At 45.9% G+C, this 26,186-nt stretch overlaps 2 protein-coding genes across 5 annotated transcripts; both read left to right on the top strand.

Annotated features, from left to right (window-relative positions):
- The first annotated feature begins 1,390 nt into the window (after window positions 1–1,390).
- On the top strand, window positions 1,391–25,274 carry TEF (TEF transcription factor, PAR bZIP family member). Of its 4 annotated transcripts, none has more exons than XM_050954758.1 (5): window positions 1,391–1,627; window positions 14,342–14,668; window positions 16,871–17,091; window positions 17,887–18,098; window positions 19,903–25,274. In XM_050954758.1, the coding sequence occupies exons 1-5, from the start codon at window positions 1,525–1,527 to the stop codon at window positions 19,922–19,924; spliced, it is 885 nt and encodes a 294-aa protein (XP_050810715.1). In that variant the 5' UTR covers window positions 1,391–1,524; the 3' UTR covers window positions 19,925–25,274. The 4 variants fall into 4 exon arrangements, with proteins under 4 accessions (XP_050810715.1, XP_050810722.1, XP_050810702.1 ...); XM_050954745.1 differs by lacking the exon at window positions 1,391–1,627 and adding an exon at window positions 7,224–7,458; XM_050954765.1 differs by lacking the exon at window positions 19,903–25,274 and having other exon boundaries at window positions 17,887–18,391.
- Window positions 7,577–10,672, top strand: LOC127051715 (uncharacterized). The gene is made up of 2 exons (XM_050954394.1): window positions 7,577–9,388; window positions 10,061–10,672. The coding sequence occupies exons 1-2, from the start codon at window positions 8,632–8,634 to the stop codon at window positions 10,648–10,650; spliced, it is 1,347 nt and encodes a 448-aa protein (XP_050810351.1). The 5' UTR covers window positions 7,577–8,631; the 3' UTR covers window positions 10,651–10,672.
- Window positions 25,275–26,186: the final 912 nt, after the last annotated feature.

Here is a 26,186-nt window from a genome sequence, read left to right as displayed (position 1 = left end):
ACAGATGTGAGCAGTTTCACTGAAGTCAGCAGGCTACTCACATGAGTAAATGTTCACAGGATCAGGACCTTAGTGCCCATAAAATCAGCATTCAGGGACGAGGCAGCTCAGGTTCCCATTTTATCTCTGAAAAAACTTGTGGCACTTTTGAAGTCAAATTCTACATTTTTGGGGATGCAAACTTGGCCAAAATTGTGGATGGTAAGATTACTAAGAAAAATGTCTTACATTATTATAGGTAATATTAAGTATAGACAGTGTACATTGTACAACATACAAAGATCGTTTCAAAGAGCCTACAAACTAAAAGATGGAGACATACACGTTTTGTGTCTGTGTGTGTGTTTGGATGGTACTAGTACATGTGTCTGCTATCAGTGTTTGAGTGCCTCTCAATGTGTGTGATTCAATGTGAGTTTTTGCTGGATCTGTGGTTTCAATGTGTGTGTGTATTTGGATCCGTGTGTGTATTTGCTGTCAGTCTGTATGTATGATATTAGTGTGCATGTGGCTCAGTGTGTGCATTTACTGTTTGTGTCTCTGTTTGCATTTGCTGTTAGTGTGTAATATATACTCTTGTGTGTGTGACTGTGTGTATTTGCTGCCTGTTTGTTGTTCGTGTGCTGTGTTTCATAGTGTGTATTTGCTGTATCTCTGTGTATTTGCTGTCAATGTATGTGTGCTCAGTATGTTTGCTGTCAGTGCGTGTTTGTGTGCTGTATCTGTGTGCATGTGCTCTCTGTGTGTGTGCTGAGTGTGTGGTCAACTGTCTCTGTCTGTGTGATTACATTTGCTGAGTGTATGTTTGTTTGACTGTCTCAGTGCATGTGAGTGTGACTGTAGTTTCAGCAAAAAGAACAGGAGTACTTGTGGCACCTTAGAGACTAACAAATTTATTTGAGCAGAAGCTTTCCTGGGCCACAGTCCACTTCTGCATCCGATGAAGTGGGCTGTAGCCCACGAAAGCTTCTGCTCAACTAAATTTGTTAGTCTCTTAAGATGCCACAAGTACTCCTGTTCTTTTTGCGGATACAGACTAACAGGGCTAGGACTCTGAAACCAGTCCTTTCAGTGCATGTTTTCCCACTGTGTGTGTTTGCTCTCAGTGCCTGTGGCGACCTACCGCTGTGTGTGTGTTTGCACCCAGCGTGTGTGACTGCCTCTCGGTGGCCGAACATCTTTCCAAGCAGCGGGACGCTTCTTTCCCAAAGTTTAGGTAACAGGCCCAGTTCTTTGCAGCCTGGTTGGCTGCGGCGGGTCCTACCAGCCAATCCTGCCAGGCGGCCGCGGCCCAGCCAGTCAGGAGCCAGTTCCAGCAGCGGCCAAGTGGGCGGGGAGCGGGAGCGAGGACGCGGCTCGGAGGCGGGCTGGGCAGGGCCGGCTTGGGGCAGGCTCCTGCTGTAGCTCGCTCGCTCTCATCTGCCCAGCCAATCCCGCGCCGGGCACGGCCGCAGCTTCTCTCGTGACTCCTATTAGAGCCATCTGCGCGCTGCACCCGCGGGCCCCGCCAGGAGTGGACACGGCATGTCCGGCTGCGACAACCTCGGCGTCCCGCCTGCCATGGACTTTCCCGAAGTGCTGAAGTCCCTGCTGGAGTACTCCTTGCCCTGGGCCGACACGCGCTCAGGTAGGTCCCCCCGGCGCTCAGCTGCCCGGCTGCGCTCCCCGGCAGAGGGCGAGGCGGGGTGGGGGGTGCTGGTCAGGCCGATCCCCCGCCCTAGGAAAGGGACGAAGCTCCCGAGCCTTTGGTCTCTGCTCCCAAGAGCCTGGCGGGCTTTGCGCCGCACTAGGCGCAACCCCCGCGCATCTCGCCCCGGGCCGACCCTCTGCCCCGTTTCACAAGGACGCGGCCGAGCCTCCCAATGTTGCTGCTGCCGCCCCCCCCCCCCTCATCCCCCGGGGACCCACGGTGGGAACGAGTCACCCAGGGGGTTGGATGTTTGTGGGGCAAACTTTGTGTCTGCTGCGGCAGGGGGGCGCTAATGTAAAGTGGGGCAGGGAGCAAGAGCGCTGTCCCACCTTCTACACGGAGCCTCTTCCTTTCTGGACTTCCCCTCTTGCTGTATTCCTAGTACAGTCCCGCACAAACCAGAAGCAAAAAACTTAGTCGGTCCCCTAATGCAAACTCTTGTCCTCCCCGGGGCAGTGCAGAATAGATCAAGCCACCCTTGCTTGATACACTCCACGGACTAGGGAATCGCTACACCCAGGGACTTCTCAGTTTTCAGGCGGGATAGTTACATGTCCCTTGCAGGCTGCTTTGTGGTTGTTTTAACTCCTTCCTGGCTGAGCAGCGTTCTGGATGGGAGTGCACGTGGAAATGCCATGGCACACCTCAGTCATGTTTGGACATGTGCCTCCTTACCTCGCAGACTGATGTTCACTGAACTAAATGTTCCCAGGAGACTGCTGCCAGGACACAGATATGGTTCTGTTTCAGCAAAGGGGGCTAACATGAAAAGGCATTAATGAAAGAATCTCTTAGCCAAGGAGAGAGGCTAATGGGATATAAGTGGGGGCGGGTACACTGGTAGTAAGTGGCTTATGGCACAGAATAAAGGCAGCTGAAGATTTAATTAGAGACAAGAGGACCTATGGCATTAGGAAGATGGGTGATGATGAAGGGATTAATGTAGCTCCCCACCTCTCTGAAGGGATTCATTTTGTCAAGTCCCTGTAGCACAGTCCTTCTGTAGTTGCCTGTAAGTTCACTCCCTCCCTTGCTTGGACCTTGTACAATAACCAGACTGTTATATAAAATGGAGCTGGATGGCTGGTCCTGGAGGTGTTTCTGAGCTACCCAGTGCCATGATGAAAAGCTGACTGAGAGGGGAGGGTGCAGTTGTGGCAGAGCCAGGAAAGCAGTGTCACTAGTGCAAGTACCTGGATGTTGCTCTGGCCAAGGTTGGATTAACTAAATTCTTAAATCCTTGGTATCCACGTTCAGCAGAGTGAAGCAACTGGTTGGAATCTAGGGAGGGAAAGCTCAGTGGTTTGAGCCATTGGCCTGCTAAACCTAGGGTTGTGAGTTCAAGCCTTGAGGGGGCCACTTAGGGATCTGGGGCAAAAATTAGTACTTGGTCCTGCTAGTGAAAGTAGGGGGCTGAACTTCCAGTTCCATGAGATAGGTATATCTCCAATTATTATTATTAACCTAGGAGAGCTGGGAAGAATTTGTTGATGAAGCTAGAGAGAAAATTCTATGATTATTGGAGGGAAGCATTTGGTCTTAATTGGACATGACTTTCTTTGGCTGCATGGGGGCATGATACCATGACAACTCCCTCCCTTTGCCTGGGGACCTCTGTGAATGTTCCCTAAGTCTCCTTTAGTTCTTAGTTCCCAATTAGTACACCTCCCTGCGAGAGCCAGCCTTTCCAACCCCCTTTTTCAGGGACCAGGTCTGTCATCACACATACATACCCCTTCTCCATTTTACATACACTCTGCTATCCTGCAGCAGCCCTCCTAGTGGTACTGATTGCACACATACGCCCTACCTGGTCGTAGGCTCCTTATTACATATCCTCCCGCCACATCAGAGCTGTGCTTCTCCTCACCCCCTTTGGAACTGAATTCCCCATCACAGGCTTCCCGGTGTAAAAGCTAAGCCCACTCAGGATTCCCATCTTGCATGTTCCAATTCTTAGTACCAGAGCTAAAGAGAAACTGACAGTTACATTTGCAAAATCTAAATAAAGCAGGAGGGTTCAGCGGATGTTGCACTCATCCACTTTATTCCATTGGTGACTAGACTCTTGAGTATCTAATCCCAGGAAGAGTCCAAGGAAACTTTCCCAAACCAGTCTCTCATATCACTGTCTGAGGAAGAGCCAGACACTTGACACCCATGCAGAGTACACTGTGCAGGATCCCACAAGAAGCTCCCTGCAAACTAGTATTAAGGCCTATGTGAAAAATCATCTTTGCGTAAATTAAACACTCCTTGTGCACAGCCACATGCCTATGACTGTACAAAGCTAATCCTCATGTTCAGCATCTGCTAAACGCATATGGGAGTAAGTCAGGGAACAAGGTCAGCCTTAGGCACAAGCACTGCACCTTGACCAGACCAGCTTCCACTTTTGGGACCTGGAGGTGAGGGAGAGACACTGTTCGTCTAATTCACTGCCTCAGTACTGTAGTTTAGATTCCTTACAGATCATAAAACCAACCTTGCCAGGGAAACTGCAGTCTTGAACAAAATGGTGGGAAGCAGATATGAGGACTGTAACCAGTGACAAGCACTCAGTGACACCTCCTCTGCTAAGTCCTCATTTCCCCTGAGAGATTCCTGCTCCTTTAAGTCTTCACAGGCTGAGTTCTCTTCTTAGCTGGAGTAAGTTAACACATGGTGGAAACTTCATTTACAGTCCAGTTGCCCCACACAGAGCATCATGGTCTGCATATGGAGGATTTATTATGAGTAGTCTGGTGCATGCATTTAATTGCCCCTTGCTGGGTAAAACATGAAATCTTCTTATCTGTGTATTTCTATCCTCTACCAGCTGAGCTGGAGGAGATTGGCAGTGTGTATGTGGACACTAATTCCCTACTATTTAGAATCTGTAGAGGGCATATATCAGTTCTATTCTTTAGGTTTTTTTCACTGTGCTCATCATCTTGGTATCCTCAAGTCAGCATTGAGCAACATGACCAGTTACCATCATGTGCTTTCTCCCCCTGGGGCATGGGTGGGGAACCGTTTTTGTATTTTGATGTACTAAGAGTTTGTATTAGTGAAGGTCAAGTCAAAGAATGTTTGCTTTGCAACTGGGACGAAAGTGATTCTGTGGGAGTGAGTGGCATGGTCATGGTCTGACTCATGATAAATGAGCTTCATCTTTGTGGTAGATAATGGCACTTTTGCCAGAGGAGTGCAGTTCCCCTCTGGCTGAATTATGGAAGTGGCTCTTTTAGTTATGGGGTGGACAGTCTTGGGCATGTCACAGAGTCCTCCCCTGGTTGGAATATATTATTTATTCATCACCGCAGATGTGTGTAGCACTTTTACAGTCAAGTAAAAGACAGTGTTGCGGTTCAAAAAATTGTACGTTTTGAAGTGTATATCACTCGTCTATGAGTTTATTAGCTCTGCTAGCTGAGCTACTGGAGATACTCCTTTAACACCTGGCTGGGTAGAGATCTGTGTTTTTTTAAATGGAAGATTGCAGGATGTAGTCCCTCCACTTACGCATTTCAGTGGCAAGTGTCATGTATGTATTTGAGTGATACAGGAAACATTCAGCAGGAACAGCGGTGGGAAATTGGTAGACAAGATAGAAAAACAAGAACTCATAGATCACCCCATCCACACCCTGCCAATGGTAGATTGTAACTCTGTAGTTTCTCACCAGCTTCACAAGTATAGTTATATTGGGTCTGCACTTCTAAATCCAGCACCATTTTCCTTGTTTGTTTGAGGGCTGGAAACAACCGCAAAGTTTCTTCCTTCTCCTAGGGGTTTGACATCACATAGGACACACAGCTGCTATTGTCATGATGCAGGACAGGGTGAGATCATATCCATGTCACATAGTATCCTATCTGGAGGTTGTGTTAGATTTGATCTCCCCTGATGTTGGCCGTAGAGAATAAGTTCGTTTGCATGATGATGTTTGAATTTAAGCAGACTGGTAGAGTGCTCTGCCTCTTTACATTGCCTTTCACCTAGTTTCCTTATGCCTGTCAATACACTATGGTTCCCATTAATCTAAAACATTATCACTAGATTTGACTGAACTTCCTTGCCCTCCTCTAAGAATAAAAAAAGCTAAAGATGATGTGTTTGGAGCTTCCATCTTACTCAGCAATATTCCCTGGATGAAAAATAAGGAATAGATTTCTGAAAGTACTCAAGGCCAGATTTTCAAATGCTCATTGCCTACCATTTTGAAAACCTTGCCCCAAGAATGTTGCATCCAGCAGGTACAATTGTGATACTGGCAGCCAGATTTCAAGAGCTCAGCGCCTAGTTGGCTGAACTGTCTTGAAGCTCTGCCCCAGATTATGTTCTTTTGAAAATGTACTCCAAAGAGCAGAGCAGGTGCTGGTCAAGCAAAAATGATAGATGATTTTTGTGCAAGAAGGATGATCATACACATCACTTCTTCAGACCCATGAGGGAAGAAGAGGGCTGAGTCTGATTTCACATTTTTTCACTGTGATGACATGATCTCTTTGGCAAGACAGATGCATCTCTGTTTGTGCAGTGCCTGGAACAACAGGAAAGGGTTCTTGGTTGGCCTCTCAGCACTAACATAATCAAGATAAAATAGAAGCACGAAATGATACCACTACTATGGAGAAGCAGGGGGTGGGAAGGGAAAAGGAAAGAGGAAGAAATTAATGTATTGCTAGGGTGTTTTGCTGATATTTAGCAGCTGCATACAAGCGGACCTCGTATCATGTGATCAGCCTTGTCCTCACTGGAAAGGTGACCCGCTAACAGCCAGCTGGGGCCAGTGCGCAGTGGAGCTGAAGTAGTGCGACCCCTAGTGTAGACAGAGGCTGTTTGCCTGAAACCGGGCACGTCGCAGCCTGGAGTCGTTACTCTTGTGCACACACGAGGCACTCGCGTTGGGGGAGCCACTAGGCGGGAGGCCAGCGGGACACGAGTGGGGCAAAATCCCCCGAGTGCTGGCAGCAGCCCGGGCTGAGATCTCTCTGAAATCCGGCCCCCCACCTCCTCTGGGGCCGGCCCCGCCCGCTGCAGGGAGCGGGGGCAATGGGGTAGGCGGGGCCGCGCTCCTGTGAAGGGCACGATTAGGGACGCGAGGGGATCAGCCCCGCCCCCTCCTCCCGAGCGGGCACAGCCGCTAATGCACTCGCGACTCTCGGCCCGCACCGCTACGCAGCTGCAGAACCCGGGGCTCGCGCGCTCTCCTCCGAGTGCCGCAGCACTACTGTGCGCGCGGCTGTTCTCAACCCCCCCGCCCCTCCGCGCGCGGTCTTTGGAAGAAACAGCAGGCGGAGATGTGAACGCTCGGGGGCGGGACTAACATGCTAATAAGTCGCACTCCTTCCTTGCACTTTCCTTGCCCGCACCGACCTAGCCTGTCCGCCTATGGCCAATGGGAGCGCTTCCCTCGAGCGGCGCAGCCAATCACAGAAGGCGGCCTGGGTTGGGGGCGGGAAGCGAGGGAAGCTCGCGCTTATGAATAAAGAAATAAGGGGAGGCTGGCCTCGCGGCGTCAGCTGCTGGCGCGTGCGCTTTGGCGGTGTCTTTCCTGGAGCTGCTGGCGCAGCCCTAATTCGTAGCCTTCCGCTGCGGGTGCCTCGGCGTTGACACCACGCGCCGGACAGCGGAGAGCATGCCCGGCCGCGCCGCGCGCCAGGAGGCAGCAGCAGGGAGCGCGGGGGCAGCCGCCTCCGCGCAGCAGGAGCGGAGCCTGGCGGGCACCTTCCCGCTAGTGCTGAAGAAGCTGATGGAGAATCCTCCGCGGGACGCGCGCCTCGGTGAGGGCGGGAGCGCGCACGCACGGCGCGACCCCGAGAGCTGCCGGAGCGCGCGTATCGAGGGGCGGGGCGAGCCCCATTCCCTGGTTCCCGGGGCGGGCCTGGCTGCACCCAGCCCCGCCCGCCGGCTGCGCGCTAGGGCCGGGCCGGGGGCTCCAGCGGCTGCGGGCGGCACCAGCTGGACTGGGGGGGGGGGAGATTCACGCTGTCCGGTATCTTCCCCCTCCTTAGCCCCAGGGCCAGGGCTGCCTCGAGCCGGCTTCTGGCCTCGGTGCCTGAATTGCCCGGAGTCTGGCTGCAGCCTCGGGGCTTTTCGCCAATGCAAAATACCGCAACATCAAACCAAAGAAATCCCGCCCCCCGCAGCAGCGCGGACTGGCCCCCAGGGCTGGGTTTTGCTCCCGGCGTCGCCACCTGGTGCCTGCAAGTGTCCAGTTGCCTTACGACTCCAGCTGAAATCAGTGTGATCTGCAAAACTAAGTCATCAGTGTCATTTGCATTAGGGTCTCTAATTATGTATATTTATGCTAGTACTCAGAGATCTTAGCAAGACTGGCTCTGTTATGCTAGGCACTGAACAAATGCATAGAAAGGTACAGTCCTATCTGAGGAGCCTATGATCTACTGTCAGCATGCGTGTTCCTGCTAGCGATGAGAAGTCTCTGGCTGGCAAAGCAATTACTTTCTCATCCAAGTTTTTTCATTCGCTATGAATTAAATTTTCTTCTGTGCTTTTAAAGGTAATGTGCAGAATACAGCAGCTTGAAGTAACAATGATACACTATATCACAGTGCTGTGCTCTTCAACAGAAACCTCATTCTTGCCTTGAGCATTCAGAAGGCATATTTCACCTTGATTCTGTTCCTGCTAAGGAAATAATTTGAAGTAATGTCTGCCAGAGTAATTGGGGTAGGGTTTTCTGAAGGTTGCTATGCAGGATCTTCTAAAATCACAGCAGGGCTAAAAGGCTACTCTTGTCTCTCTGGGCTTGGCTACACTTGTCTCTCTGGGCTTAAGGGGCTTAAGGGGCTACACTTGAGAGTTGCAGCGCTGGTGATGGGGTTACAGCGCTGCAACTTACTCTGTGGTCACGCTTGCAAGGCACAACCAGCGCTGCAACTCGCTGGCTGTACACCTGGTCTGCTTGGGGTGTAACGATTCCAGCGCTGGTGATGCAGCGCTGCTCATCAAGTGTGGCCACCAAAAGCGCTGTTATTGGCCTCCAGGGTATTAGGAGGTATCCCAGCATACCTTTTCCGCCACTCTGCTCATCATTTCGCACTCCACTGCCCTGGGCTCAGGTGACCTGCCCTTTAAATGCCCCGGGAATTTTAAATATCCCCTTCCTGTTTGCTCAGCCAGGTGTGGAGTGCAATCAATCAATCAATCAATCAGCGACCATGCCTCCACGCCCCAGACGAGCCCCAGCATGGAACAGTTCCGAGCTGCAGGACCTCATCAGTGTTTGGGGTGAGGAAGCTGTGCAAGCACAGCTGCGCTCCAGCCGTAGAAATTATGATACCTATGGGCAGATATCAAAGTCCATGGTGGAAAGGGGCCATGAGCGGGATGCGATGCAGTGCAGGGTTAAAGTAAAGGAGCTGCGGAGTGCCTATTGCAAAGCCCGTGAGGGAAACCGCCGCTCAGGTGCTGCCCCCACGACCTGCCGTTTTTACAAGGAACTGGATGCCATACTTGAGTGTGACCCCACTGCCAATCTGAGGACCACGATGGACAGTTCAGAGCAGGGAGAAGAGAGGGAGGTGGAGGAGAGGGAGGAAACTGAGAGTGAGGGTACTGGGGTGGGGGGAGACACCCCAGAGTCCCAGGAGGCATGCAGCCAGGAGCTCTTCTCAAGCCAGGAGGAAGCTAGCCAGTCACAGCAGCTGGAACTTGTTGGTGAAGAAGCAGCAGAGGAGCGGGTTCCCGGTAAGCAGCGTTTATTTTAAGGATGGAAATGTTTTGGGAGAGGAGGAGGGGGTTATGGCTGCATGCATGCATGCCTAGATGTGGAATAGCCCATTGATCTGGTCTATCACATCGCGGTAATCGGCCTCTGTAATCTCTTCAAAAGTTTCAGCCGAGCGTGGGCAATGCACTTGCACAAGTTTATAGGGAGAGCCACTGTGGTCCTTGTCCCAGTCAGGCTAACGCGTCTGCGCCACTGTGCCGCTAGGGGTGGGGGGACCATTGCTGCACACATGCAAGCTGCATAGGGACCAGGGCGGAATCCATATTGCTGTAGAAGACCCTCCCGCTCTTCCCAGGTAACCTGCAGCAGCGAGATATCTGGCAGGATAAAATCCTGTGGAAAATGTAGGGATACTGTTCAGTGCAGGTCCCCCCCAGCTGCTCTCTGCTTTCCCCAATGCACAGTGAGCCCTGGCTCAAGCAGCTCCCCTTCCCAGGTGAGTCCCAGCAGAAACATGGATTCATTAATCGCTCATTCTCCATTACTCACCATGTCTTCGCTGCTGTGGTCTCTCTTTGCTATGTTTGCTATGTGTAAATGATGCTACAAATAGTCTACAAACTCCTTCATTGTGATTGTAAACAATGCAGCCTCTGTAATAAATGTTTCTATTTCTGTTTTTTTTAAAGTGTCCTTGAATCCTCCGGCCCTATCACAGCCTGCTGAAAGACTACAGAACTTGAGGAGGAAACCAAGAAAAAGCAAAGAAGATTTGGTGAAAGCAGTTGTGAATCAGTATGCCAGAGAGAATAAGAGGCTGCAGGATTGGAGAGAGAAAATGCATCAGTGGAGGGAAACACAAAGCAGGAGAAAGGAATTGGCTACCAAGAAAAGCACAAAGCAGCTGATAAGCCTCCTGGCGTGCCAAATGGACTGTATGCAGTCACTGGTAGCCATACAGGCAGATAACTACTGTGCTAGCCCCCCCGCCCCCATCCCAAAGCACTCTCCCTTGTGCCCCACTGTTATGCTCAAAAACCCCTTCTCCAGCATCCTAGTTTTTACCACCACAAGCTGCCCCCAGCACCTGTACGTTCACCTACCAGCCCTGAGAACTAAGACCCTTACCCTATGCACTCAGCCCCCATCACCATGCAGCATATTAATCCTGAAGTGCAGCAGGCATTGCACAGCACTCCAGGCAGGACATATTCAAACCTCTGACTGTACAGTTCAGCACCCTACCCCCCTGCCCTTTTATGTACTGTATTTTGAATAAATGATTTCTTGGCTTTTTAAAACAGTTTTTTATTATTGCAGAAAGTGAAACATACTGTACCCCAAGGGAAGAACAGGCACTGCAAATCATTGTAACCATTGCACTTCACTCCCGTGCAAGGCACCAAACATTACTGTTGGCTTTCAGCCTCAAATTGCTGCCTTAAGGCATCCCTAATCCTTGTAGCCCTGTGCTGGGCCTCTCTAGTAGCCCTGTTCTTTGGCTGTGCAAATTCAGCCTCCAGGTGTTGAACCTCGGAGGTCCATTCCTCACTGAATGTTTCACCCTTCCCTTCACAAATATTATGGAGGGTACAGCACGCGGATATAACCGCAGGGATGCTGCTTTCCCCCAAGTCTAGCTTCCCGTAAAAACATCTCCAGCGCCCTTTTAAACGGTGAAAAGCACACTCCACAGTCATTTTGCACCGGCTCAGCCTGTAGTTGAACCGGGCCTTGCTCCTGTCAAGCGTCCCTGTATACGGTTTCATGAGCCATGGCATTAACGGGTAAGCGGGGTCTCCAAGGATCACAATGGGCATTTTGACGTCCCCTACTGTGATCTTGCGATCTGGGAAAAAAGTCCTGGCCTGCAGCTTCCTGAACAGGCCACTGTTCCAAAAGATGCATGCATCATGCACCTTTCCAGGCCATCCTGTGTAAGTGTCAATGAAACGCCCACAGTGATCCACAAGCGCTTGGAGAACCACAGAGAAATACTGGGCCCGCTGATGCAGCTGCAGACAAGGGATGGGGATTCATTCGCAGGGAGGGTGAGGGGCATCAAAAATTAATCTCCTGGGGATGCGGTCTATCTGGAGAAAGCTGTTTAAAGTCACAGTTTGGGCCCCTCAGGAGCTCTGTTAGCAGAGGAGGTCCCCCCCGGGCTGCACTGAATTAATATGTCTCCTGGCCACACTACATCTAGCTACTGCCACCCACTTTTGGGTCACAGCTGGATGATGTAGGCCCCAGCCTGTGCCTCTAAACTCCATTGTGGGCAGACTTCCCACCCCTGAGGTTCCTGTGCCCTGAGTTGCACAGCCGGACTCAACCCGTCAGCCTATTAACCAACACGTGACCCGAAGCCTGAGAATTCACAGGCCTTACATCACGATCCCTAGCTGAAAGAGTCACAAAATGTCCCTAGTCCTTTCATATGCTCTCGAGGGAGGAAGGATGGTCGGTTATACGATTTAAGATACGCAATTTGCAATCAAGAGGCCTGAATTCTGAGCCTGCCTCTTCCACGCACTTACAGCAGAGTGGCATTTTGAATTTGCACCACTAAACGTGGGCACTTATATCTGCAACAACAGGGAAAACAAGATGTTTGAGTCTACAGCTCATTTCCCAAGGAAGAAGCAAATGCAGATGCAAGGAGCTAAGCTCAGCAGCCAACCACTGACAGGGCAGCTCTCAATCTCGTTTCCTTGCGCCGCAGGGTCGGGGCGAGCTCAGCACACAGTCCCATGAAAGTGGCTTTTCTAATCCGAAAGTTCTGCAGCCACTGCTTGTCATCCCAGACTTGCAGGACGATGTGATCCCACCACTCAGTGCTTGTTTCCCAAGCTCAAAGGCGGCGTTCCACGGTGCTGAGCATGTCCATTACTGCCACAAGTAATTTAGTGTCATGCGCGTCAGGCGAATCGATATCGTCGGACTCCTCACTGTCACTTTGGAGCTGAAGGAATAGCTCAACTGCCAAACGTGATGTGCTGGTGACATTCATCAGCAAAGTCCTCAGCAGCTCGGGCTCCATTTCTAACAGAAATTGCGCTGCAGACTCACAATGGCGCCAAACTGTGAGGATGTGTAGCGATGCACCACGGGGCATTGGGACAGGAAGCGGAATGACCCGTGCCCTTCCGTCCCCTTCCCACAACCCACAGCGCCAAAATGGGACAAGGTGTTCTGTGGGATAGCTGCCCACAATGCACCACTCCCAACAGTGCTGCAAATGTGGCCACACTGCAGTGTTGCTAGCTGTCAGTGTGGCCACACTGCAGTGCTTTCCCTACACAGCTGTTTGAAGACAGCTGTAACTCCCTGCGCTGTACAAATGTAAGTGTAGCCATACCCTCTGTGTGGTTGACCCTACTGGCCTACTGATTGATCTATTCCATCTGCTTTGGAACAGCCAGTGTTCTCAGGTTTGTGCATTGTGCTCTTTGCCAAGCTTCCCCATGTGAACAGTGAAGAGCTAATAGGATTTACATCTCTCTGGAGTGTGTCATTCTGGTGACAATGTTGTTGTTTTATTCAGAATCAGAATGATGGTGCTGTCTAATTCTACATTGCAGCATGAGGAAACTTAGTTTACAATTGCTGAGCATTCTTGCAAGTATATATTTATACTTTGATCACACTTGCTGCATGAATTTGTACTGCTGTATACATTTCCTGCACAGTAGCCTGTATGTAGACTTCCAAACCCCAAATGAACATCCCATCAAGCAGTAATTCGCTGGGGTTCCTGGTTTCCACAGAGCAATCTTCTCTGTATTGCCTAAAATAAGAGGAGCTCTCATCCAGGTACTCTTGTGTGGGAGTGAGCACCTCACAAAACTTGAAAAAATCTCATTGCTCTGCAGCCATTGCGCCTCATCCCGGGTCTTGACCATCATGCTTTCACCAGTCAGTGGATGTGCTTCTGCCCCCATAATGGTACTCAGTCCAGTAAGGTCTAGAGATAGGCACCTGATCTGAGTATGAGTGAGGGGTGGTTTCATGGACAAAGTCATGTCATTATTTAAAGCTGGCTTCTAATTCTTATGGGCCTCATTCTTTGCCAAGATTCTACTCAGTTTATCTATGACCTTCAGCAGCCAGTTGACTACGCTTCCAGGGATTCAGTCAGAAATGGGCTTTGCTTAGCATAGCGACAACTGTGCTTCTCATGCGTATGACCTGTAGTGTAGTTTATACAGAAAATTTCATCAATCTCTGGTGAAAATTCTAAGATGTTCTCCTACAACCTCCCCTTCTGGGGAACTGTGTGGCAGGTATTTTGACCTGTAACTAACTGTTGGAGGGAGTACTGTGCGGGGACACTGAATTTTTTCAGGAACAAATGCTTTTATAAATGCATTGCTGAACTGTTACAGCTAGCATTAGATGAACTTTGTCTTATTTCCAAATTGAATATGAAAATCCCCAATTCCCCCCCCCCCGTACCTAATCTTTCCCTTCTTGCACTTATCTCCCAACTTCAGGATAAACTTTCTTGTTACCTCCAAGGCTTCTTAATAGGTTCCATTGTAACCTGACCCTTCCGCATGTACTTTTCCTGTCTTCCAGGAAAAGCCTGTGAGAAACAAAATATCTGCCATAAAGCCTAAAGATAATCAAATCTAAACTGTGGTGAATCATGGTGCTTAGGAGCATGTGTATTATTCCATCCCTGGCAGCGTGGATTAAACAGAGAGCCTCTATGCTAAAAGACCCTGCTCTTTTAGTTCCAAGACTTTAATGTACCTGTAAATCTCTCTGGCCTACCTGTTCGATGGAGACAAACTCTTAAGTGTAGGTTACACATGGAGATTGGGATGAGTAAACTGATGTAGAACGTGTCCAGGAGTGAAGTTCCTTGCTCTGATGGAGTCTGTATTGAACTCTTACCATTATTTAAAGCTAGTCTTTAATCTTCTAACCCATATTTTACACAGTGACTTTTGTTTTTTGTCTTTTAGATAAAGAAAAGGAGAAGGAAAAACTCGAGGAGGATGAAGCAGCAGCTGCCAGCACTATGGCAGTTTCTGCCTCCCTCATGCCTCCCATCTGGGACAAAACCATCCCTTATGATGGGGAATCTTTCCACCTGGAGTACATGGATCTGGATGAGTTCCTGCTGGAGAATGGAATCCCTTCCAGCCCTACTCACCTAGGCCTGAACCAGAACCCGCTCCTGCCTGTGGCTGAGCTGGAAGGAAAAGAGCTTGCCAGTGCGTCTGCTGCCTCTCCTCCCTCCTCATCTTCCACTGTAGTTTTCCAACCGTCTGAAGCTGCCTCCGGCACAGGTAGGTGAAATACTTTGAAGCCATGTAGATGGTTTCTGTTGTTGTCATATGTAAAGAGGCCTCCTTAACCTGGAGAGAAGCATTACCACCCTGTGGAGATTAGCTTCAGAAGCTTAAACAGCATAAATGTGTTTAGCCTATAGAGTTTAATTCATCTGTAAATTCCTGCTAATCTTTATGAAGAGGTCCCAAAATAACATAGGGCTTGTCTACACTTAGTGCTGCGGCGATTGATGCTTTGGTGGTCAATTTAGCGGGTCTAATGAAGACCTGCTAAATCGACCACTGATCGCTCTCCCGTTGACTCCTGTACTCCACCTGATCAAGAAAAGTAAGAGGAATCGATGGGAGAGTGTCTCCTGTCAACATCGCGTACTGTGGACCCCACGGTAAGTAGATCTAAGCTATGTTGATTTGAGTTACGCTGTTCATCGGCTTTTCCCTTAAGTGTAGACAAGGCCTTAGTGCCACTACCGCTTAGCCACTTCACATTAGTGTGTCTGATAGCAAATCTTGTGGATGTTGATGCTAGAGCTGGGAAATGAGCCCAGCTAAAATAAGAACCAGCCCAAACACTCTCCCACAACTGAAGCAGGACTTTTTTTGAGGTTTTAACATCTGTTTTAAAAAAAAAAAAATCACATTCTGTGCTATTTTGTTTCTAGTTGGAATTGGAAAATCTGAAATACCAATAAAATTAGCCTTTCTGATTGGTACTTCTAACCTAGCTAAGAGCCTGGAATTCCTTGAATTCTTGTTGTTACTATAAGATCTGCAGACTTGATAGGTTCAGATAAGCTTTTGAACACTTTGGTGTCCATTGAGGTAAAGCATTGGTAGTTACTGTACAACCAATGAACTTTGTTTTATGGAAATGTTATAATAAAGCTTGTGAAATTCGTAACAGGTAAGTTTTTTTGGACAGAGGCTATTTATACTTTAGTTTGACGCTCCAGGGAATGCTTGGAAGTCTCTTGTGTACCTGAGGTTAGAAAGGAGAGACAAAAAAAAATAAAAACACATTTCTGGTGCCTCCACTGTAGCTACCCGTGATCTGATCCTAGATGGTGGTGTGCATATCTGGAGAGGAGCTTCACTTTTCCGTTTAGTGCTGGACTTGGGAATTCTACAAAATAGCACTGCACAGACTTAATGGCTATTTTGTGAGAAAGGGATCTGCAAGAAGGGAAAGGGCCTTATGGAAAGGGCCTGAACCCTCACCCCCTTTCCACAAACCTGGTAGACAAATGCACAACATGGAATAAAAGGTTTTTCAGCAGGAGAGAGGAAAGAAAGCATCATCAAGTGCTCACTTGTGGACTCTGTGTTTATATATGATGTGTTTAATGTTATCCTTCGGGTATAGTTTTGGTGGTTGTTTCTCCTAAACTCTTGTGTAGTGTTGCTAATGTTTTAGTGCCCAGACATGTGGCTGCATTTCACTAGTGGAAGAAGAGATTCATTTATCCCTGCCTATATTTCACTTCGTGCTACAATTTGGCGTTCATCCATATGAAAGATGTTTATACACATAAGATTACTGTAATGTGACTTTTAACTTGTGTCTTTAAAGATCATGCTACCAGTCTGTTTCTGTCACAGTACACATCTCTTCCACACCAGGCCCTCTCTTATTACTCTTCCATTTAGATATAACAAATAAGGAAGAATGTGATGTATGGATTTTTATCAAACCTCTATTTTTCATGCTGAAAATCAAATTTTGTGTGATCTTCAGTGGACTGAATGAGAAATCTCCAAGCCAGCTCATGCTTCTGTGGGAATTTCTGAGCCATAAACGGCAGGGAGCTAGAGCTCTGAATTTTTGATTTCACTCTGTTGGAGCAAATACTTCTTATATGTAGTGAGGTGTGTAAGGCCCCAAGATTTTTGCTGAAGGGAGAAACTGATATCTTCCTGCCATTTTTATCTTCTTGTATCTCTCATTCTGGGCATGCATGCCCAGGGCTTGTATTTCTTCCATGGTGAAGGAGTTTTTCCAGCATTTCTATGTAAGGCTGAGATGTAAGTTCCATTCCCTGCAAGATATATGTCTTGTATAGTACTGCGTTCACTATTAAATAGAAGTGATAAATGTGGCATATACTAGGATAGTGAGCAGAGATGCCCGTATATGGATACCTGGATTTATTTTCTTCATCATGCTGATCTCCTATTGTGATGTTTACTGCCTTTTACTAGAATCCTCCCCAGAGAGTGAGAGAGAGACTCCGAGCCCCGTTGATCCAGACTGCATTGAGATTGATGTGAACTTTAATCCTGACCCTGCTGACTTAGTGCTCTCCAGTGTGCCCGGTGGTGAGCTCTTCAATCCTCGCAAGCACAAGTTTGCTGAAGAGGACCTGAAACCACAGCCCATGATTAAAAAGGCCAAGAAGGTTTTTGTCCCAGATGAGCAAAAGGTAACAGACTTATTATATCAGACTGATAAGGCTTTACTCAGAGTGTGTGGGAGTCTTTTTTTGTATGTTTAAATATATTTGGGGCAAGGCCAATGTGTGCCATACCTACAGAGTTGAGTGGAGAATGTTGCTCAGAAGAGGGTTGGCAGGCTGACTCCTATTCAGCTGAAAGGCCCTTACTGCTTTGTTAACTTGGAGCAGTGAGTGAATTATTGGACAGGAGTGACTTGTGGTGGTAGACACAGAAAAGGATGGAAAAACGAAGTTGTCTCAGCTCATTCCTCCTTTGCTCTTCCTCACTAATGCAAATTTGCACCCCACACTATATATTGTCTTCATGGTCATGTTCTCATTTTCCAGTGCTTTTGTTTAGTCCAGTTCTAAATGCCCTGCACAATGAAACATTAATCATTTTCACTGGGAGACTATTCGACAGGCTAATAGACTTAGCTGTTAAGAAATTGTTCTTGATGTCCAGCTGAAATGTTCCCTTTATTTAATTTCATCTCCGTTTTAGTTCCCCTCCCCACCCCATCCCGGACTATCCTAAATAGGCTTCTTGTGAGGATACAATCTTCCAGTACCAGGTTGTCTAAACTTCAGTTAGTATCTGAGCCTAACCAACCCAACAGTTTCCTGCATGAGCTACAGGAGGAAGTCCAATAGCAAGTAGGATGGCTTTTTTGGGTAGGATGACTCTTGTGGTAGGGCAGGAAGGTAGCTGTTTGATGCTGGATGTGAAATACTGAGCTGTCAGATTGGCATCTTTTTTTTTTTTTTTTCTCTTTCCTACAGGATGAAAAATATTGGACAAGGCGAAAGAAGAACAACGTGGCAGCAAAGCGTTCCCGCGACGCTCGGCGACTGAAAGAGAATCAGATCACAATCCGAGCAGCCTTCTTGGAGAAAGAGAACACTGCCCTCAGGACAGAGGTGGCAGAGCTGCGCAAGGAAGTGGGGAAATGCAAGAACATTGTCTCTAAATATGAGACCAGATACGGACCCTTGTAAGCACACCCTCTTTCCTTGCTAGGGCACCTTGTTTAGCTCTTGGACTTCTCTGCCTTCTGTAGAGACTCCCAGAAATAACATGTTTGGAGGCTTTGTCATTGTGCATCTGTAACAAAGATCTGCTTCTGATGGCACAACTTGGTTAGGTCCTTTCCTGACCCTTGTGGTGCCAGAATCTTAAGTTGTGTCCGTCTTTTACAGCTTTGTGTTAACACTGCTAGAACAGTTGGTGATGCTAATCTAAGAGAATGGATTCATCCATCCAGGGGAATAAAAGTGAATCTGTTTAGATTGTTGGACAAGGCTTTTGCTTTCTGTTCTAATCTCCATTTTAAATGGAAAGAGAGCTGGCTGAAGTGCAAAAGTCTCCTGTCCCTGTTCGTTCTCGTTCTCTCTCTCTCTCAAAACTTAGTTTTATAATTTGGATACAAATGGGTGCTGCAGGACAGCATCATTAAAAAGTTCCTTTCCCAGTTCCTAGATATTGGAACGTAGCTGATCAGCACCTGTTGTGCAGGGCTCTATGCTCCTGTTCAGGAGGAACAGGGAAACCTCCTAGGCCTGGGAACTGTCTTCTGCAGAGGTGAAGATAACATTCTGATTAATATGCATTTGTGTAAAACAGAGTGCAGTGAAAACATTGTTTCTAAACAATACGTTTTTCTTTGGCTAGCACCCAGAACCATAGGGTGAGGTGCAGGGCAGAGAGCCCCACACTTCTCCGTTACCAATGTGAGGTAACGCTTTTTGAGTTCACAGCAGTGAATTTTAGGGAGTGCATCGCTCTCTTCTTCCTTTTCCCTAATACAGTTAAGGGACTTCTTTTCTTGAACAACTAATTATGCAGCATGTGACTCATTAATAAGTGACGGAGATGGGCACCACCAAACGTTGAGTCTTTCTCCTGTGGCCTCATCAGGTCAAACCTTAGGTCCATCTCATTTGGGAATCATCAGCACTTTGTGTTTTGGGCAATGGGGAACAAACCCAAACCACCATTCTAATGCATCTTCACAGTTGTACAAGAATTGGTGGGGGATTTCTTCTGCACCCCTGTAAGTGATACTTGGTCCCTTTGAGTAAGCTAGGGAGAAGCCACACCCACTCTAAACATGAAGAACTTATCTCACAACCTGTTTGAGTGGCAGTCTCTCCATGCCACCTGGTTTTCTGTCAAGCACACGACTTGCCCTCTTGGTGCTGAGAATGGATTACTTCCCAGTGCTGCTCCTACAATAGATGTCTGGTACAAAAGTAGACTGTCATTGTCGTATGTATTTTATCCCAGGTTTATGGCAGTGAAAATGTTAGAAATGGTGGGGTTAGATGTCTGGGGATGGTGTTTGTATTTGGGAGTAAGAGGAGTGTGGGAGATAAAAGATTTTTAGGATAGATTTGAGTGAAGGAATTAGAAACTTATAAGAGCATGTAGAAGTTATGGGGTTTCTTTTTCTGTAACAGAGATTTTGACTAGCTCAGCTTTGCGAGCTCAGTGTGAGAATAACGCAGCTTGTCTAAATTCATGTTAGCTCCCTAATGGGGTGGGGAAAGAGGGTAATCCAGCATGATGAAAGTAAATCTATACAGGATCTGTTTCTCCCCTGCATTATTACCTGCTCGTCTGGGCTGAGCTGTTTTTTTTGTGTTCCTCCTGAACATCAAAGAGGGAGATAGCTTTGTAGCGAGAAAATAGAACCCCACACCACTGGGGTTTTTTGTTTCACAGAGTGCTGTGTAGTAATGAGAGGAGGAGTATATTGTAAATAAATTGTCACACTTACTGCTTTGCTTTATTTAAAGTGACTTATCTGATTCCGAGTGATGCAACTTTAAAGACTTCTAAAAACAAAGAAACTAAAAAGCACACATGAAACCATCTGTCTTCAGAGTGAGCAGTGAGCTGTGTGAGAGGTATCCAACACAAACAACTGATGGGGACACTGCCTGCAAGTACCCCATCTGAACTGCACGGGGGCTGGCATGATGAAAAGTGCAAGGTCGTCTTAACGCTGTGTATGGCTTTCTTATCTCTCTTTTTTTTTGTACTAATGTTTGTCTTCTCTCTGTAATCAAACTACAGTAATGTTACTTACTGACACTTGTCAGTGACACTCACAGCTCATGTCTTTCAGTCCAGTCTGTTGATGACTTGTGTGAATAGTGACTGTTTTGATACTTGAATGAAATGGAAGAAAGGGGGATTCTAACTTAAAATGGCTTAAACTGTATTGTCACCGACTTTTGGGGTTAGGGGGCAGTGGAATAGGTTTTAGCTACTGCTGCAGCTGGATTCTGACAAGCATAGCATCTTGTGAGGTACTGCTGGGGGTGCTGAACCAGAGGCATCCAGGGAAAAGAGTCTAGGTGTGCAAGAAAATGTAACATTTGTTGAAGTAAACTAAAAAGCACCGTCAAGTGTGCTGTAGAAAGGGTAACAAATAAATCCTGTTATATACCCCAGATGGCAAACGCAGCTCCTTAACTGCTTCCTGCCCTGATATGTACACTGGGGAGCCCACCCCCTTCACCTTTTACTTTTAAGGGGCTCTCTGTATCCCAGTAAAACAAATTACATCTATTTTCCTGTCTGCCGCACCAAAATAGGGGAGAGGTGTGTACTTCTGAGCTGCTGAGCCCTGTATCTTGCTGCTGGCCAGGCCAGTCAATCTATATTGAAACCCCAGGGGAACGGTGGCTAGCAGCTACTATGCTCTGCATCCTTCTCTTTTTTTCCTACTGCACTCTAATTCCCCAAGCACCTCGGAGAATACATCATACATCTGTTTCATGGACTCAAAATATCCAGCAATGCCATTGTGTCATAATGGAACAGCTTTAAAAACAAAGACCCTGGGCATATATGGAGGTAGATGAGGCACTTAGAGAGCATTGCAGGGATGTTGGGCCTGTAGAAGAGGGAAGGAAAGGTGCCATCAATACAGCAAAACAATCCTAACCAGACATCATAACCAAATCTATAGGTGAAAGAAGAAATGGAATGGTTTGTTTCCAGTAAAATATTGTAGGGCTGCACTTGTATCCAAGGTTCCGTCAATAACATAGACATGAAGAGAGGAGGTTTTTCTATATGACAAACTCTCTGCCAGGAGGCTGATTAATGGCAGACACCTGGTTGATAAAGTGCTTTTGAAAGCCTGCAAAAGGAAAAGGGCCTAGATGAGAGGCTCAGAATCCATTACAACTGAAACGTAGGAAGTATGGTTTAATACTGTACAAATACTGTGTCTTCATCTTCCCCAGAGGGCTCCAGCCCCCAGAACTTCTTAGTAGGAAGGAGAAGAGGAAAGGAAGCAATGGGGAGAAGCAGACTGTTGCAAACTTTCTTTAAACAAAGTTGTAACCAATTAATTTTTCAGTGTAACCTGGCAACGATGAATGGGCTTTATCCATCAAGTGCATTGCTTGATCTAGTCTTGCAAGTGGACCATGTGTTCAATGTTAAAGAATATGCTTTAACTTTTTCTCCTAATCAGTAAGAAACATTATCTAAATACTACATATTGATAATAAGATTCTGGGATTGTCACTCTGAAGCTGGTTATGTCTGTAGAGTCAATGTGAAATGATGGCAACAGTTACGCAGGTAGTTGAGAGCTCCTTTTGTTCTGGATATCACCAGGTGCAGTCAGTGATCTGTTACTGTCATAAGTTCACAGCCATTTTTAGCTTTTTTGTATACATGACTTTACAAATTACATCCATGGAACAACACAAGTAGTACTTTTATAAGTTGGAACTCTTAAGATTTGCTAGGACAGTAAGTGAAAGTTTCCAAATACCTGCAAATGGGTTACTATTCCAGCATCAAATTCCTAAAATGTCAAAGATATATTACCACCTGTATAAAGTGCTGCAGGCTTACACCTTGTACTGCTGACCTGAACAACCTTTTTTTGGTGGATTTTTTTTTTTTTTTTTTTTTTTTTTTTTTTAGTTTAAGGGCCTTGATTTTAAAGATGTTGAATGCATGTAAATATATTAACATCTTCTAGCATGTATTTCCAATTACTTAGCTCTGAATTATTGTTTTTCCCAGCCATGTTAACTATTTGAAGAGAGGTGCTACTAACTGTGCCAGGTACATCTTAAGGTAGCAGGTGCAGTGGACGTCCAGCAGCTCCAAGGTTTAGGAATATTGTAAAAGTACAATTGCTGTGGCAAAAATATTTTGTGTAGTCAGCAGGAGAGCAGTGCTGCTGTGGAACTTCAGATCTGCAGAGCTCCTAAACTTTACAGAACTGAAGCTCCTAGTTATCAAAAGTCCTGATTTTACAAAGCTTTGAGATAACTAAATACTTTGTAAAATCAGGGTGTGTCTGTATTGTTTTCTCCTGGCTGTGGTGGGTGAGCCCAAGACAAAGGGCAGATGCAGAGGTAACCTGACCTAGGTTACTGCACAATATAAAGTTAATTGATCTAAATCTTTACTGAGGAAAGAACATTTATTTTAGTATCTTTTTAAGGGCTTTTCCTCTCACAGAAGTACAAAATCTTGACCAGCTTTGTTGGTCTTAAGTAATTCTTCTGTTGTGCATCTACCAAAACCACCACTAAAGGTTGAGGGAAGGGACAACAAAGTTAATAAAGTTCCTTGGAGATCGTCAATATTTTTAGCTGATGGTTCATTTTTAGCTGATGATCATTCATTCTTTATTGTGCGGCTTTTTTAGAATATGAACGTTTAAAGTTCAGGCAGTCACAATGGAGTGGAGTGTTGTGAGGGAGGTAAAAAAGTAAGCGGAGGATAAAGAGGAGTGGAAAAACCAAAAGATAAGATTAAGGCAAAATACTTGGCTGAGCCAGAATGTCGAAACTGAGGCCGACCTGCTTCTAACTTTGGGGCAGTTCAGATCCAGATCTCAACCCCACATTTTGGGCTCGTACCCAAGATGTTCACTTAAAGTGATGGGCGCCTCCTTTTCTTCATCATATTTCTTATGATCCTAGCTAGAGCATGAAGGTGAAAAGAATTTGAGAGAGTGAGGGAAGGTGCTATTATTTCTAACTACAGTAGTTATTATATTAATGTACTCACTATGTCCATTAAATTAAGGCACTTGATTCTGACTTGCAGATGGCAGTAATACTGCACTTAGCTCATGTGGTTGTGTGAATTGCTCGACAGAGCTGCATCCATATGTGCAGTTGAGGGTGAGATGATTTGTTTACTTACCTGAATGGAATAGCAGGTAGCTGGTATCTGTCTTCTAGAGCAGCGTTGACGTATCTGTTTGCTACTGGTCAGGGTAATGGAAGGATTAATGCTCTACACTCTTAATGTGATTTATTGGAATATTGTATTTTGTATAACTTAGAACATGTAAATACACTTTTAAAATTAATCTGTCCTATGAAGTAATAAATAGCACTTCCACTGTAACACCTGAAAATTGTTAGACGTGCTTCATGTTGCATGACTTGGGATTTATTATTTTTTCTAGAGAACTGCAGAAATCAAAGGGAGATTGATGTTGTGGAGTTTTAATTTAATTGTGATGCTTCCTGGTGACAAATATTTAGAAATAATAAACTACCCCAACCAAGAAACTTCATTTAATTTTTTTTTACAGTAGTCACTTGGTGACATTCATCACTGTACTCGGACAATCCCATTTTCTGGATAGTCAGTTTTGTTGTTGGCCAGTAACATTTGGAAAGCACTCCTATTGGTCAGTTTCATAAAAAGCACTGTGCGAGTCCAGAAAAACAGTAACTTGTTTTTTAAATTGGTTGTGGCTTAAATGTAGCCCTCTAACCAGACTTCAATGTCATTGACAGTTACTGCAACTCATCCATAACCTAAGTAGAATAAACTTTCATCAGTTATGTTGTGTACACACAAATATATGGTTATCCTACTCACACACCTTTTGGTGCGTGAAGAGATCCATTGACTAAGGACTTGAGTTTTCAGTGCGTTTTCACTGGATACTGCACAGATGGAACTTTCAGCAGCCAGTCAAATTCTTTTTTGTGTCAATTTGAGACTAGAAAAAAACAAAATTAATGGTTGAGAATCATGGTCAATGTGTTAGGAAGTAACTTGTCCTTGTCCTTCAAACTTTATCTAGCACTGGGGCCCACAGCCCTGTAATGAAACCTTTCCCCTGACATACCTTCAGCTCACTGACTTTAACTGATGTACAGCATTGGCCTCCACTCTAGTATCTGCTGCTGCAGCATTCCATTGAAATAACAATGGAAAATTACACGTTTTTCATAGTGGGCAGAAATGGTGGTATGTTTTTGTATTATGTTCCCAAGCAGTTAAGTAACCGTGAAGCAGCTAAGTTATGTGCAAGTTATTCACTGGAGTTCTGCTCCTGTCAAGCTTTTTTGGAGAAGAAGAGAGACTCTGTTTTGATTTCATTAGTGTTTCTGGAAGAATCTCACTTGGTGTGTTTGATTTACACTACATTTTAATGCCAGAAGCAAGAGAATTTTGAAGTGTCCTTTATTTGGATCTGCAGATGACACCACTCTATCCCACTCATTCATAAGGAAAAATTTGACTGCAGAATGTTGTATTAACTGCAAAATACTATTTTAATATATAGTTTTGCTTTGTGTCATTAAACAATTGCTATGTTTCACCTCTTGGGTGTCTCTATTTTTGAGGAAGGCAAAGTAATTCCTGTATATAGTTTTGTAAGTCAGTCTGTAAAATGCTTTTTGGATCATTCTGGACGAAAGGCCCTATAGAAATGTAAAATTGTTACTATTTACCAGATATTATCATGTTTGTGAAACAGGTGGGTAAAGTTGTCTATTACCATAAATAATCTAGCTTCGCTATTAATCCTGTACCCAAAACTGCTCATTTTATACACACGCTCCTGCTAGCTGATTGGAGAAAATAAAGGTGCCTGAATTGCAGTTTAATGAGGAAAGAACATTTCACTGTACACCTGGTATCCTCCGAAATTTCCACTTCTGACACTTTTTTTTTTTTTTTTTTTTTAAATGAGCAAACTGGATTTGAAGTTTCAAAGTCTTGAAAAATCACTTGGAATTTGTGGGTAGTTGAAATCCTTTCTGCTCTTGATGACTGTTTTTTTTAATGTTTCTTTTGTTAAAATGTAAAGTTTTGACTGTATGAAATTGTTAGTATTTTTCCTTTTTAAAAAAAATAAAGTGTATATTCCACTATAGTAAGATCTAGTCATGTATTTCTCTCTCTCTCTCTGCCCACGTTCTGCCTGATGCTGATCCTTCAGTTCTTATGGAAAGGGGCTGCATCTTCCAAAATTAGGTCCTATGGGTCTATTTGTATGCATATACGGTGTACACGGAACACAGTTTCTTATCTTATGTTTCCTTTATTACATTGGGATTATAAACTGACATCAGAAATGTCACAAGGTTTCATACTTAGTGTCCCTTGATCGCTTCCAGATCAAACTTTCACTTTGCAAAGTCCAAAGAAAACTTGCCAATGCCGCAAACAATCTTTCTGCCTCAGCATTACAATGAGGCAGTTTGCCAACTAAATCCTATCTTGTGGACGAAGCAGAATTTTATTTAGGACTCCCAGGGAGCAAATATGTTGAAAATGATGGTTTCCCCGCTCTTCTTCCCCCCCTCCCCCGCCCCTGGCCTATTTTAAACCACAACCAAACTTTCTAAGAAATGGTGCTGGTGAAAAGGGCTGGATTATTTATCCCCCAGTCAGGTAAATCATACAGAGTGGTAGTAGATGCTTTTTACTACTCCCTCCATCCCCACACTGTGCCTCAGACTTAACTTAAAAGGACCATTCCTAGGGAAAGGCCTTTGGTGTTTTTGGCCCCATTCAATCCTTAGGGGCCAGTTGTGACTTTAGTATGAATAATTAAGGTGCTGTAAATGTACATGGTATCACAGGGGTTGCCACACATTGTAGTAGTCAGCACTTCAGATGCATGGAGTGAAAATTACAGATACAGGCATAAATATATATTGGCACAATATAAATGCCTGTATCTGTAATTTTCACTCCATGCATCTGAAGAAGTGGGTTTTTTACCCACAAAAGCTCATGCACAAATAAATCTGTTAGTCTTCAAGGTGCCACTGGACTCCTT

Source organism: Gopherus flavomarginatus, chromosome 1, assembly GCF_025201925.1.
Source record: "Gopherus flavomarginatus isolate rGopFla2 chromosome 1, rGopFla2.mat.asm, whole genome shotgun sequence".
NCBI lineage: Eukaryota > Metazoa > Chordata > Testudines > Testudinidae > Gopherus > Gopherus flavomarginatus.
Note: the sequence above shows the minus strand (reverse complement) of the source record. Positions and strands in the feature narration are given on the sequence as shown.